Source organism: Phoxinus phoxinus (genome assembly GCF_949152265.1).
Source record: "Phoxinus phoxinus genome assembly, chromosome: 1".
In the NCBI taxonomy this organism is placed as follows: domain Eukaryota; kingdom Metazoa; phylum Chordata; class Actinopteri; order Cypriniformes; family Leuciscidae; genus Phoxinus; species Phoxinus phoxinus.
The window spans coordinates 41707006-41722243 of record NC_136876.1 but is presented as its reverse complement, the minus strand read 5'-3'; the positions used below and the strand labels follow the sequence as shown (position 1 = coordinate 41722243).

Genomic DNA, 15238 nt, shown 5'->3' with positions numbered 1-15238 from the left:
AGGCTAAAAAAATTATGCAGCTTAAATTAAAAAAATAAACTTAACTCATAAATTGGACTCTATATAAGTTCACCGATTCAGGTTAAATGATTGTGAAATAATGATGATGTTAAAACACAAACAACACCATCAGATCACCTTTTCTATTTGTTCATCTGCTGTTATAACTCATGTACAGCAGCCAAACAAAACTTAAAGATAATAATTTAAGGGTGAAGAGCCCAACTAAAACACACACTCATCTCCATAATGGTGACGTTAATTATGGTTTTCTTCTTCAGTGATTCTGCTTGTTAACATCAGGTGTCTTCAATGTTGGCAATAACATATATTTTGTCATTTTTACTAATTTTAAATGGTTAACATTTAATTAATTAATTCGATTAATTATTACTCAATTCTAATTTGTTAAATTTAATTAATAATATTGCTTGTAAAATGTTACCTCATTTTTAATTAAATATAAATAAAATCTATGTTTTATTTTTTACAGTGTACTTAGTGAATGACTTTCTAAGTGCAATGCAGTTTGCAGCAATATTTTCAATATTATCATTACATTTGATGAATTTAATTGGTTTCAATGAACTTTGAATTATTTTTATTATTTAGATTGAAGTTAATACTTTTTACCTTAGTGATGTTGGAGTTTTTGTGGTTTTAATTTTGCAGAAGAGGGACGGTTGTGGTTATGTTGTGTCTGGCTTTACTAACACCATGACGCGTTATGAAATGAGCAATAGCTGCTAAAACCTGTGAAAGGATGAGTCTCTTCTTAAGTGTCCATCCCTTTACATTCAGTCAAACACTCTGTTGCTAATTGCAGAAGATGAAAAATATTAATTTCAGTTCAAAATCATTGAGAAATTGCATTTCTTTCAACAAAATATAATAATTATTTATGATTTATCATTCATAATGTGTTTGAATGGAATTATTCTATTCATTTCATTATACATTAAATGGGTGCAAATGTTTTCCTCAATTTAAATAAAAAAAGTAAGCTTGTGAAATGTATGCAAGATTATGACTCATCTTAAGCGTAGATAAACTCAGAGTGTGTCCTGCATGAAACCACAGGTCTTCACAAGTGTTGCATTATCAGATGAGCCTGATGCTTCATGATTATTTGAACTCTGTAGTGCATGAAACCACCGGCCACAAGTGACAATCAGGTGATCTAAACCATAGATGACCTAGATGCATCACAAACACACAAACATTATCAGCGATTTAAAGAGGCACCTTCCTCATCTGTTTGTTTGAAGGGTCGTTGTCATCTGACTGTCAATTACTTTTCTGATCTTCTTTCTTCGTTGCTCCTGAAAAAAACAATGAAAAGAAACAAACACAGAACCTGACAAAAAGACGACAGTGTTTTCAGGTGAGTTTAGGGTTAACGTACAAGGTCAGTACCCACTTGGCAATTTCTTTCTGGCCCAGCTCAGGTCCACACAGTACCTTTTTCCACAGCCCACATGTCCCAAAGAAGGATGGCCCTATGGCACAGATCTGGATAAAAGACAATAACTGGCCCTGCACCAGGCCTGAATAGTTTTTAGTTTTGGTACCGATTCTCAGCCTTAAGTAAACCAGAAACCGCAAAACTGAGCCACAACCTTATTGTTGTCTATCTACAGCCTTATCTACACTGTAAAAAAAAAAAAAAAAAAAAACAATGACTGCAGATACCGCCACACAAAAAAACTAAGTGCAAAAACTTTTTTTTTTTTTTTTTTTTTTTTTAAGCGAAGTTTAACTGCATTATTTACACGAGAACGTTTAAAGAGCACTTAATTGGCTCAAGATTTGGACCAGGGGCCGTATTCACAAAGCATTTTATCTTACCACTAGGAGTACTCCTAAATCGCACTAAAAGATTTTAGCTAGGAGTGTTCTCTTAAAAGTTATTCACAACGCCTTTCAGACCTACTCTTAGTAAGGAAAAATGACAACTCCTAAACTAAGAGTGAGTCTTCGTTTCTATGGATGACGTCAATTATCATGCACGAGCTTCCTCGCAATGATCACGGTGATTGGTTGTTAGATGACAGGGCCATCATGCGGAACATAACACAGACGCACCAAATCATGGAATTACGACATCTAAATATGTCTGTGTCCTACTACACAAAATAATAATAATAATGTAATCGAAATGCATATATAATGACATGTTTGTGCAGGCCCCAGTGAAGTGTAATTCTAAAAAGGCAGAGAGAGAGGGAGAGAGAGAGAGAGAAAGAGTTGTGAATTAAATTAAATTAAATCAAGGTAGCCTAATACCCTAATGAAAACCGCCACTTGCCTAATAATGAAAAACGACACTTGCATTAACACTTGCTTGGTTAAGACATCCTATTAGCCTAAATATACTACTTAAAGCAAGGAAATATTGCTCCTATTTAAGTAATGTAATAGTTGAATGACGGCGGATTATGAACTCGCCAAAACGGAAAAGAAAGCCCAACTGGATGCAGGATCAGTTACTGCTGCTGGCCCAATTGGTGCTGAAAAAAATAAAAATAAAATAAAAGGGAAATTCGGCACTGGGATACAACATCGAGAATTGTGAAGTTTGCATCGAACACAATCTGGGTATTGATGGAGTGGGTTTTCTTTCTATTCACAAACACGTCCTCATCCTGACGTGGTGCAATTATTTTAATATGTGTCCCGTCTATAGCACCGACCACACCGGCAATATCCATAAAGCTGGCTTTGTTTCTTTGGAGTTGGCGAATGTCAGGAAAACGTATGAACTGTCGAATAATATGGGGTCTACAGAGTGCATTGATGGTTTGGTGGATGGATCTGCATTACCGATGGCTGGGATATCGCTAGATCGTCGGCATTACACAATTGCATTTCCCCCGTTGCCAGGTAGCGAAGTGTTATCAAACATTTCAATTCGGCACTGATTGGGTTGTTGCGATTAGTTGGCGCTGTTATTGCATCCCTCACAAGATCCACAACAATCAGTAGCCTATTCCCTCACGGTTAAGGCGGTATCTTTGTAATAACTCCGTGTCATTGGCTGTCTCCAACACACTGTGTCGCGCGGCGATTTTAAGATCCTTTGTGAATAGGTCTTAGTGAGTTAGGAGTCCTCTCGACTTCTTTTAAGCTGTCCCAGACTTAGGTGCTACTTTTAGGGCTAAAATGCTTCGTGAATTACTCTTAGTGAAAAAAATTAGGAGTCCTAAAGTTAGAAGTGACACGCCCATTATTTTTAGGAGTTGCTCCTAAATTCGCCAGTTAGGAGCTACTTTTAGCCTTAAAATTCTTTGTGAATACGGCCCCAGATGATCACTGGATTGAACTGGGACACACTCCTCACACCAACAATCGGCCCACATGTTGTTTGCTGTGATCATGCTGTTCCATCATTGCCACACATGGCCCAGCGGCCATGTGATTCACAGAATCATTAGGGTAATTACGATATGCCGTGAATGAATCTTTAAACACTCAGGACAGACGGCAACCTGAACCAAGCAGCTTTTTGCTGCCGCCCGCAGTTTTCCGTTACTCATTGCATAATGCCTGGTTGTCACGGAACGCACGACAGCGCCTCCTCCTGGTTTCACTAGATCCCTCTCTCCTGCATACTGACTTAATTTCCCATTATCCTTCATGCTCGTTATTCCCTAATCACCTAATTATGCTTTCATCAGTCTCACCTGTGCACCCTCAGCTACCCTTTATCTGGACTGTTCTGTTCTGTGTCATTTGTAAAGTATTGTTTTACCCAACCTCTGTCTCAGTGTGTAACCCTTGTTTTCTCTGTGCTTGGATTTGATCTTGTGTGTTTGATCTTGGACTCTGAACTCGTTTTATGAACCTTTGCTGCCTGCCTCTGAACTTTGCCTGTTTGACTTCGATTCTGGATTACCCTTGACATATTTTGAGTTCCTGTTTGATTATTCTCTGTTTGTCATCACCTTTAATACATATCTGCAAATGGATTCGACCGTCTCCGCCTCTATATCACACTGGTACACATTGGTATGATTTTGGGCTGTCCCTGAAGAAAGATGACCAATCGTGGTGATTTCTGTGGTCGTGGCTCCTAAATGGTGGTTCTACGTCGTACAGCGAGAGAGGTTCAAAGACGGGCGTTGTCACGGTCTTGCGACCAAAGATAATTTACTGACAGATATACGTTTCTCTGTACCGTTTCAATTACAGCATCTATCCACATTATTAGTACTTGCAGCCTCTTCATCCTCCTCATTTTCCGACATTTGTAAAATGTCCCCGGACTGAAAACTGTTTTTAAAAGAAAACCCACCACTTTCAGGTAGACTTTGCACCGGAACCATCCTTTTTTTTATTTTTTATTGCGAGATCCAATCTGTTATCCAGATACAGAAGCCACTTGATTTGGACTGGTGTAAACACACCGTGTCCTGATTGGCTTATGATTCGATCTGCTTGATCGGATCACGGTGATCGCATGTTAATGCCAAGTGTAAATGCAGCCTTTGTCTTCAGGATTACTAGAAAGCTACAGGCAGGTGAGTTTACGTACCACGCAGCCAATGAGAACACTCATAAGCCGAAACCAAACTAGACCGAAATGTCGGGATCCGAACACCACGCCACACACACAAAACAACTCACATGGACAGAATAACGCACGCCCCGAGCGAGCTCAGAAAAACGCACGCTCACCAAGACAAGACGATAGCAGTGTCAGAGCTCTGTCACCAAAACCAAGAATACAAATATTGTAAGAAACCGAACCCAAAAACATAAGAAAGTTGATAAATATGCTTTATACTCAACTCATATGTGGCACGGTTTGAATTTTGTTTCTTGTTCTGGTCTGTCATGTGATTAGTGATGTTACGTCTGACACCGACGTTCCGAAAGCTTGCTTCAAACTCGAACGTTCCTTGCAATGAACCACTGCTGACTTGACTTGTGAAGCAAACACACTGGTTCATTCCTGTAGTGAACCACCTGACTGCTTTGACAGCCCAATCCAGTGTTGACAGGTTTGAAACCTGGCAGCTGTATTTCTTATAAAAGTGTAAACTTTGTCTAAGCCTTCTGCATGTACCCAAAGCACACCCTCTGCCACATTTTTTAATTATTATTATTAATTAGAGAACATGAACATTGTTACATAAAAACATGCATCAAAGACAGAAACTTCAAAAAACCCTCTGCTACATTATACAAGTACAACCAGTCACACAAGCACATCCTTTTCAACATACAAAAATATCAGTCCCACCAGTTAACAAGTTATAGAGTTCTGCTTCCCACAGCTAAACAAGATAAAGCTTTCACACATGATACTGCCCTGCTAAAAAAACTATAGCAACCATTACATAAATTCTATTGGATGTAATGGTTTTCATGGGAATTGTATTGGTTGTAATGGGGGTTGTAATGGGAATTATAGTGGTCTATGTGGGTCTCATGATGGGTTCTATTGGTGGGGGCATTAAATATAATGGAATATGTCCCAAACACACTACAAAAAAAAATTCTGTAGCGGTCTAAATGGTAAAAGCCAATGGTTCCTATTGGAATTTTAATAGAAACCATTAGAATTTTTCAGCTGGTCTGATCTTCTGTCCTTGTCTAAAGAAATAATTACACACACACATCATGCTTAATGTTTAATTATCAGGGTGAACACATGCAATTCATCAGTATCTGTAAAATTCACCTACATAATTGAGTTTCACAGCACTAACACTGTTTCAGCGTGTTTGTTGGTCGCCCAACAGATATTCTACTGACTATAAGTAACTTGGCAACTACACACTGTTAGACCTTACCGTGTTTTTTTACAGTAAAATACTGGCAACACTGTTGCCAGTAATTTACTGTTAATTGTACAGTACTTTACTGTAATCTACAGTATTTTACTGTAATAAACAGTTTGTTACTGTAAAATGCACTAAATTAAAACTCGAGTTAAAACTAATTTCACTTGCAGAAACCGACTGCCTTAAATTGACCAACTGTCATTTAAATGTATTAACTAATATGTGTAATGCATTAATAATGTGAGCAAAGAGTATTATGAACTTTCCTTAGAAACCATTAAAAAACTTAAGTACATAAAAAAAATTCCACTGGACCAGCAATTACACAGTCACCGCCTATTAAATAAAGCAACATGCAGCATATCATCAATGTTTTCAGATCTTCTCCTGGACTGAAGCACAGGCTCTACTCTTCAGCACAATGGTGACCCAAAAAACTACATTTTACAGTAAACTACTGGCAACAGTGTTGCCAGTATAAACCTGTTTTATAACTTACAGTTTATTACTGTTAAAATACTTTTTGTGGGTGTGTCTTTTTATCTTACACTGTTAACCCTTTCAACCCCACAGGAAAATCCACACTACAAAGAGTAAAAAGTAACATTGACGCAGTGTTGCAGTGAGATAATTAAGTGAATATGTAAGTGATTGTTGAGCATTAGTGATGAACACCTGCTGTTAACAAGCAGAATCACTGAAGGAAAGAGAAACACAAGAGCAGAAAATAGAAAAACACAAGAACTACAACTGACTTCCAGCCATTACACATTATTACACATATTATTAACCAGTATGACTTTATTTCTGTCATACATCTACTGAAGTTGTTATTGAGATGTTTAATTGAAAATGTTACCATTATAGAGATCAGTGTTTGCTTTAGTTGCGTTGCTGATGCTAACACATTAGTTATTCTCTTGCTGCTTGAGCTGTGTTTTAGCAAATCACACTTGAGCATACACACAGTTTGTGAATGATTGTGGTTATGATGAAATCATCATATAGCCTGTTCATTCACTAAGAAGTTAATTCTCACTCATTCAGAGTTTAATTGTCAATCAAAAATGTTAACGTGACCACCAATGTGAAACCACAACAACGACTAATTTATTTCTAACACAAGCATAACCAAAAATGACAGAGTTACACTGCAATACAGAAACACAGAGATATCACAAATTAGAACATGCATCTCAACAATGGTGGGAATATTTTTTTAAAATTATTATTCATGCAGCAGAGCATGCTGGGAGTTTTATACTATCCTGGTACCCAGCATGCATTGCGACATGAAACTTTTGATCGTCACCATTGTTGATATTCATATGATGATTTTAGATCTCTGTCTGTGCCTGAGTCGAGCAGGATTAAATACAATTTTAATGCACTATATTATAACAATATTCTTCAGTTGACCTGGTTACGGAAAGATTGCCGGATTTCATGTTGTAGATTTTCAAATATATTGCATTAAACCCATAAATTCATATCTCATATACAAAAAATAGCAAAAACTCACTCATGGATGATTATGACATCATCACAAAACCAAAAACACCTGATCAACTTTCTCTTGACTTTTTCTTGCCGTAACAAATGTGCTTTATAAACTCACTGTTCCAACAGCCAGAGGAAGAAATGTTTAAGACAAGGTACAAGAGACCAACTAAAGCAAATACTGATCTCCATCATGGTGACAACAAGCTTTATTATTAAATAAATCCCTGTTCATTCTCAACAAGAACTTTTGTACATGTATGAAATAAATAATGTTAAACTGGTTTCACACTCAGTGTGGCTGGAAGTCAGTTGTAGTTCTTGTGTTTCTCTTTTTTCTGTTCTTTTTTCTCTGTCCTTCAGTGATTCTGCTTATCAGGTGTTCATCAGTGTCTCAATTCACTCACTTCTTTTCATTCAAGTGGACTATATTAGTGAACTAATGTAGGAAATAGTGAATGAGGGTATAGGGTGTGATTGGGAAAACAGCCTCTGAGTGTCGACTTTGAGCGCTGTTAATGCACAGTATATTCCTGTAGGTATATTCCTTTTTTTTACTGTTTTAATGGAAAATGGTATGATATTGTAAGAATTTGGGCTTTTTCTACAGTAAGGGCTAACCCAAACCCTAACACCTAACCATAACCTACCAGTCTACTGACAGTCTACAGTCTACTAATGCTCTAATGACAGTTAGTTGACATGTAGTTGCAAAGTTACTTATAGTAAGTACACAGCAAAAACTCCAGTGTTAAATTAACACTCCTGGGTGTTTATATGAGTCCACACTCAAGAGTGTAAAGTGTTAAAATATGAGTGTTAAATGAACACTCAAGAGTGTTAAAGTTAATGAGATAATTAAGTTAATAATTGAGTGATGATTGAGCATTAGTGATGAACACCTGATGTTAACAAGCAGAATCACTGAAGGAGAAAATCACAAATTGTAAGTCACCGTTATGGAGATCAGTGTTTGCTTTAGTTGGGCTCTTCACCCTTATATTATTAACTTTAGATTTTGCTTGTCTGCTGTTACTGATTATTAACAGTCAGATGAACAAAGAGAAAATGTGATCTGATGGTGTTGGTCATGTTTTGACAATCATATTGTGATCTGAAATAAACAAAACTTATTTACATAGTTTGGTTTAACTTGTTTATAAAGCTGCTCTCTGATACTAAACCGTATGATTTTCAGTATTTTTATTATAATCCAAAATATTTAATAAACACTGTTCTGATCAAGAGACTTTTAAATACTTTATTTAGAAACACAGACATCAATAATCAGCCTGTGAATCTCAACAATGGTGACAATAATAAAGCATGTTGCAGCGGCTGCCACCAATCAACTCATTAATGGCTCCCATCATGCATTGCGGAATGAACAAATTATATGAAGTAATTTCATTTTCCTAATTGAATATTTTGCTCATCACCATTGTTGAGATGCATAGACTGAATCTTGATATCTGTGTGTGCCTAAAATAAAGATTTTTTTTTTCAAAAAAACTTAAAAAATAATTATTACATATTTATTTATCAAAAATTCTGGATATTTATGTAGAATCACAGTTATGCTGTAATTAACAACTTATATCTAAGTCAGAAATAAGGGTTCAGTGATCAAGCTTAAATTATGATTGTCACAACATAACCAACAGATCACTTTTTTTCTTTATTCATCTGTCTGTTATAAATAAATAACAGCAGGCACACAAAATTCTAAATAAATAATATAAGGGTCAAGAGCCCAACTAAAGCAAACACTGATCTCCATAATGGTGGCTTACAATTTGAGATTTTCTCCTTCAGTGATTCTGCTTGTTAACATCAGGTGTTCATCACTAATGTTCAATCATCACTCAATTATTAACTTAATTATCTCATTAACTTTAACACTCTTGAGTGTTCATTTAACACTCATATTTTAACACTTTACACTCTTGAGTGTGGACTCATATAAACACCCAGGAGTGTTAATTTAACACTGGAGTTTTTGCTGTGTAGAATGGCTAAAGTGGGCTATCGAAATAAAGTGGAACCTAATCATATTAGTTTATATTAGTCACAAGGAGCATTTCCAAAACATTCTTCTACTTTAGAGTTGTGGTGGGACAACAAAGTACATTTTTCACACATTCGATTTTGAGTCACTGTAAGATCAATATAGAGATCAAATAATCATGAAGCATTAGGCTCATCTCATAATGCAACTGAAGACCTGTGGTTTCATGCAGGACAAACTCTGAGTTTCTCTCTCCTTAAGATGAGTCATAATCTTACATTTCACAAGCTGATTAAAGTTCTTATTAAATATGGTCATCAATCCTCCACCTTGTCCAGTAAGAGGTATTGATATAACTGCAATAATGTGGCAGTAATTCTGAGAGTACACTGATATTACCCTCATTTAGCCAGGTCTCCGTTTTGAAGGTTGAGTAGCGTTAGGCATTATACTCCAAAAAGTACACTCCAAAAAATAAATTGTTGAATGAACATGATTTAATCGTATCACCCATTATGCATCTAAGCAAGATTAGAATATTTTATTTGAACACAATATTGGTTTGTAAATTGAACACGATTGTAATATGTCAATGCAACTTCTTTGCAACTAATTGAATCAACATGTTTGTATTGTGATAGACTAATCAAATGTATTCTCATTCACTCAAAGCACAGGAAAGCAGAATCACCAAAGGAGAAAATCTAATTTGTAAGTCACCATTATGGAGATCAGTGTGTGTTTTAGTTGGGCTCTTCACCCTTAAATTATTAACTTTAAGTTTTGTTTGGCTGCTGTACATAAGTTATAACAGCCAGATGAACAAATAGGAACGGTGATCTGATGGTGTTGGTTGTGTATTAACATAACCATTATTTCACAATCATATAACCTGAATCACTGAACTCATATAGAATCCAATTTATGATTTAGGTTTATTTTATTAATTTTAGCTGCATAATATGTTTAGCCTTATCAATATACTAAAACGATCATATCAATAAAAATAAAAAATATATATACATATTTATATACACATTTATTTTTTAGGCACACACAGACATCAATATTTAACGTATGAATCTCAGCAATGGTGAGAAACAGCTCACCTCTGATCATAAGCTCATTATTTATTCATGCAGCAATGCATGATGGGAGCTATGAATGAGTTTTGATTGGTGCAACACAGAATGCACTGCAACATGCTTTATAAATATCCCCATTGTTGAGATTCATACACCGATTATTGATGTCTGTGTGTGCCCAAAAAACAAATGTGTATATATATATTTTTATTTGTATTGATTTGATCGTTTTAATTTCATTGAAAAGGCTAAACCTATTAAATAGGTTAAATTAATAAATTAAACCTAACCCATAAATTGGACTCTATATGAGTTCAGTGATTCAGGTTAAATGATTTTGAAATAATGGTTATGTTAATACATAACCAACACCATCAGATCACCGTTCCTATTTGTTCATCTGGCTGATATAACTCATGTACAGCAGCCAAACAAAACTTAAAGTTAATAATTTAAGGGTGAAGAGCCCAACTAAAACACACACTGATCTCCATAATGGTGACTTAAAAATTTGATTTTCTCCTTTGGTGATTCTGCTTTCCTGTGCTTTGAGTGAATGAGAATACATTTGATTAGTCTAACACAATACAAACATGTTGATTCAATTAGTTGCAAAGAAGTTGCATTGACATATTACAATCATGTTCAATTTACAAACCAATATTGTGTTCAAATAAAATATTCAAATCTTGCTTAGATGCATAATGGGTGATACGATTAAATCATGTTCATTCAACAATTTATTTTTTTGAGTGTATTGTCCTGTTGCTTTAGTCCTAAATATTGAATATTGAAATATTGCTACACTGCACTTAGAAAGTCATTCAGTCAATATGCTATTGCTGACAGTTAAATAGAAAGCACTACAAATGTTCAGTAATGTGATGCAAAAAGATGCAAGTATAAATGAAGAAATGAATTAGAGACACAAAATCACTTTGAGGCCACTGAATTGGGTCTCTTAAAAATAACTTTATTTAATTTTGTTGAAATTAAACAAATTGTGTTTTCAGACAAATAATTATTAAACTAAACCAAGAGAGACAAATATTGGAGATGATGTGCATAATTATATCATGTAAATTCAAAGCACGTTGTTCAGCGCATAAGACTTTGTTTTGGTCTTGGATGATTTTTGAATAGAGCACAGTTCAGGTCACTTCTTGTTCCAGTGCTCTTCAAAGTGAACACAGTGTCACACCAGAGATTTTTCTGCTCACCAATTGTCTTGACATCAGTGACTTTAAACTTCTCATATGGAGGAATCAGCACCTCTTTCTCACGAGAAAGCTTAGAATATTCTGTCACATCAGCACCTTCACAAGTGTAGATTTCAAAACAAGATACTTTTCCAAAACCTCTTGCTACTTCACGATCAAGAGAGGAGGATGCAAATGAGCCGAATCGAACCTCTTTGTTCAGAACATACTTATAAAATTCAACTTTTGTGCCCCGATAAGTATAATAGCATCGAATTTGTGTTTTCTTTAAAATCTTTATTGCATCTGCTAACAGAAAGTGAAGTGAATACCATGTGTATATATTGTGTTCGTACTGGTTTTTATTACGACGAGTGTCAGGATTGAAGGAATTAAATACAAGAGCATCACTGTACACATAAATGGCAATTGCATGATTCTTTTTCAAACCTTTCTTTGGGGTCTTGACTAAATCTTTCCCTTTATCCCAAGCCGTTTTAAAAATATTCTTTCTTTCAAGTTCCTCCTTTAGAATTTTTGTCTCCACCCGATTTGCCATTTTCCCTCTACAGCCCATATATTGATCATCAACTGAATCCGTTGCCATATCCAATGGATATATCTGTCCTGCAGCAGCGCTGTGATCCTGCAGAAACAGAAATCATAATGATCACATTGTCATTATTCATGTCTGTAATATTCATACTAGAACACAAGCTACCTGTCCTAGAGCAGCTAAAATGAGAAGAAGAGCTTCGATGATCAGCAGCATCTTGATTCAGTCAAATCCCTCTGATGATCTAGTAGATCTAGTGAAGAACAGACGATGAAAGACAACCAGAAACACTACAGAATCTCACAAATAAATATGACTCAAAATATAATGGACACGAATGTACATAGATGGGCACAATTAAATTAACTAATACAGATTTAAATTCATATAACACATTTTTTGACAGTTTTTTTAAACAATCACTTAAACCTGTGATTATTATTACACTGATGGAAGTGTTACAATGATTATTTACTTCAACCCGCAAACTTACCTGAAAGTAGTGTTGTCTTTTTTGTGTCTGATTCTGAATTAGCTTTCTGTTATTTTTCAAGAGCAACTTCAAGAGAAGATTAGAAAAGTCTTTCGCTTTCAGCCAGAAGACAATGACTCTTCAGACTAAGAGATGAGGAAGGTGCCTTATAATGCTGAAAATGTGTGTGGGTTGAAAGTGTGATTGATGGGAGTTTCACATTGGTCAAACTCTTGAGTTCCTGAGCATTGTCTCTTTTTTTTCTTCTTCTCAGAATGTGTAATAATGGTACATAATTGTGGATTTTCATGAAATTGATAATTGAAACATACCATCCTACCTTCAATCCAAACCTGAAATCTAACTAAAAAATTGAATAAAAAACAAACAAACATTTTTAAACTCATTAATCAACTCATATGAAGTTCTTCCTGTCCTCTGTAACTGGTCAATCTCCTCATGAACTAAATCTCTGATAACATAAACAATTTTAATATCAGTAAGATGTCTCATTTCAACGCTTCAATGACTGAAGTGTCGATGTGAAGAAGCAAATGAGCCAAAACAATTCTCTTTCTTTAGAACATTCTTATTAAATTTAATGTTTGCACGATAACTTTTAGTGTTTTCTTCAGAATCTGTATTGCGTCTGTTAACAAAAAGTGAATACCATTTGAATGGTTTGTTTTCGTATATATTCTCTTATCATTACGAACGGCATCATTGAACTGCTTATATAGCTTTAAAATTGAGCTTGTGTACATATAAATAGCAATTGAGTGATTCTTTGTCAAGTTATCCCCTGGTGGCTTGTGTTTTTATTTTCAGCATATTTCCAAGCTATTGCAAATTCAGATTCCGAGTCCAGATATTCCAGATATTTTGTCTTCACCAGGTTTGCCATGTTCTCTCTACAACCGTCATATTGATCATCAACAGAATTCAGTGCCATATCCAATGGAAATATCTTTCCTTCAACAGCAGCGCTGTGATCCTGCAAAAACAGAAATCATAATGATCATATCATCAGTATTCATGTCTGTAATATTCATACTAGAACACAAGCTTACCTGTCCTAGCCTCCTGAGACAGCATGATAATTGCACATCCACAATAAAAGGCCACTCTAAAATGTGCAGTTTTATCACACAGCACAATGCCACAGATGTCGCAAGTTTTGAGGGAGCGTGCAATTGGCATGCTGACTGCAGAAATGTCCACCAGGGCTGTTGTCCCATGAATTGAATGTTAATTTCTCTACCATAAGCCATCTCCAAAGGCATTTCAGAGAATTTGGCAGTACATCCAACCGGGCTCTCAACCGCAGACCACGTGTAACCACACCAGCCTCCACATCCGGCATCTTCACCTCCAAGATCGTCTGAGACCCGCCACCCGGACAGCTGCTGCAACAATCGTTTTGCATAACCAAATAATTTCTGCACAAACTGTCAGGGAAGCTCATCTGCATGCTCGTCGTCCTCATCGGGGTTTCGACCTGACAGTAGTTCTTCGTCGTAACCGACTTGACTGGGCAAATGGGGGTAAAAACAAAAGTGTTTATAATTTATAATGCGTTTATAATTTTGTTCAGTGTAGACTCACACCTGTGCAACCTTGGCCTCCTGACTGTAAAGATGAAGCAAGATGTACATGAGGTGTACCAAATGCCAGATGTTTCTCTGCATTACCAAAAAGAGAAAATGCTTCCAGGAGTATTACCACTAACCAAGTGAAACAATCCAGAATAATGTTTATGTTGAATTTATTCTTGGATTAATTTCAGTCTACAGCCATATTCTGTTAGTTTTATGAGATCGGCGGACTTTTAGAACTAAGTTGTTCCAGGACTATCACCGCTAAGCAAGTGAAACCATACAGGGTCCCACTTTATATTAAGTAGCTTTAAGTACTATGTACTTACAGACCCAATACAGAATGATAATTTGCTTTTGTTTTTATGTTAAATTTATTGTTGGATTAATATCACAGCCATATTATGTAAATGTTTTTGTTTTCTGAGTTCGGCTGTCTTTTCAAACTAAATTGGTCCTGTGGTCCAATAAAAATAACATTTAAAAACTCTAAATTGTATAATGTTTTTTTTTTTACCCCAAATAAGTAGAAAATCACACACAACTATTCTTCTTCTCTCTTTTTTTTAGTCTGTCGCTCACTGCCAAACGAGAATGACTCTTCTAACCAAGAGATGAGGAAGGTTTTTATATTTTTATATAAGGTTTTATTAGCTGAAAATGTTTGTGCTTGTGTACTGGAACATGTAGCAACTGTGCAACAGTTCATGTGAATAGTTTAATTCTCCATAATGCAACACCTGTGAAAGTCTGGTGTATGTGTGGTTTACAAAGGACAAACTCTTTCCTGTCATGTCAGTGCCGGCAGAAAGCAGGGTTGACACCAGATTATGATCATGGAAATGTCAGTCATCATAACTGCATGCTAAGAAGAAAAGACACGACACCTCCTGTTGGTTTTGAGGTTGTGTGATAACCAGACTTTTGTGGTTTTGTTTCTCTGTTCACTGTGGCAATGACACTTACGATGGGGTTTTTGTGAGAACGGTGTTAAAGTGAAAAAAGGTGTGATTCAGTTTGAATATGCAGATGTG

The 15238-nt window shown here is 35.8% G+C and overlaps 2 protein-coding genes across 2 annotated transcripts in view; both read right to left on the bottom strand.

Annotated features, from left to right (window-relative positions):
- Positions 1–12756, bottom strand: part of LOC306987536 (NAD(P)(+)--arginine ADP-ribosyltransferase 2-like) — a 36424-nt gene extending 23668 nt beyond the window's left edge. Inside the window, exon 1 of the mRNA XM_079591895.1 lies at positions 12631–12756. The gene's annotated coding sequence lies outside the window, so the exon portion shown is untranslated. The remainder of the gene's footprint in view (positions 1–12630) is intronic.
- Positions 11481–13972, bottom strand: LOC307010196 (NAD(P)(+)--arginine ADP-ribosyltransferase 2-like; the record flags this gene model as incomplete). Its single annotated transcript, XM_079634669.1, has 3 exons — positions 11481–12227; positions 13457–13618; positions 13913–13972. 3 exons carry the CDS (start codon positions 13970–13972, stop codon positions 11481–11483), a joined length of 969 nt encoding a protein of 322 aa, XP_079490795.1.
- Positions 13973–15238: the final 1266 nt, after the last annotated feature.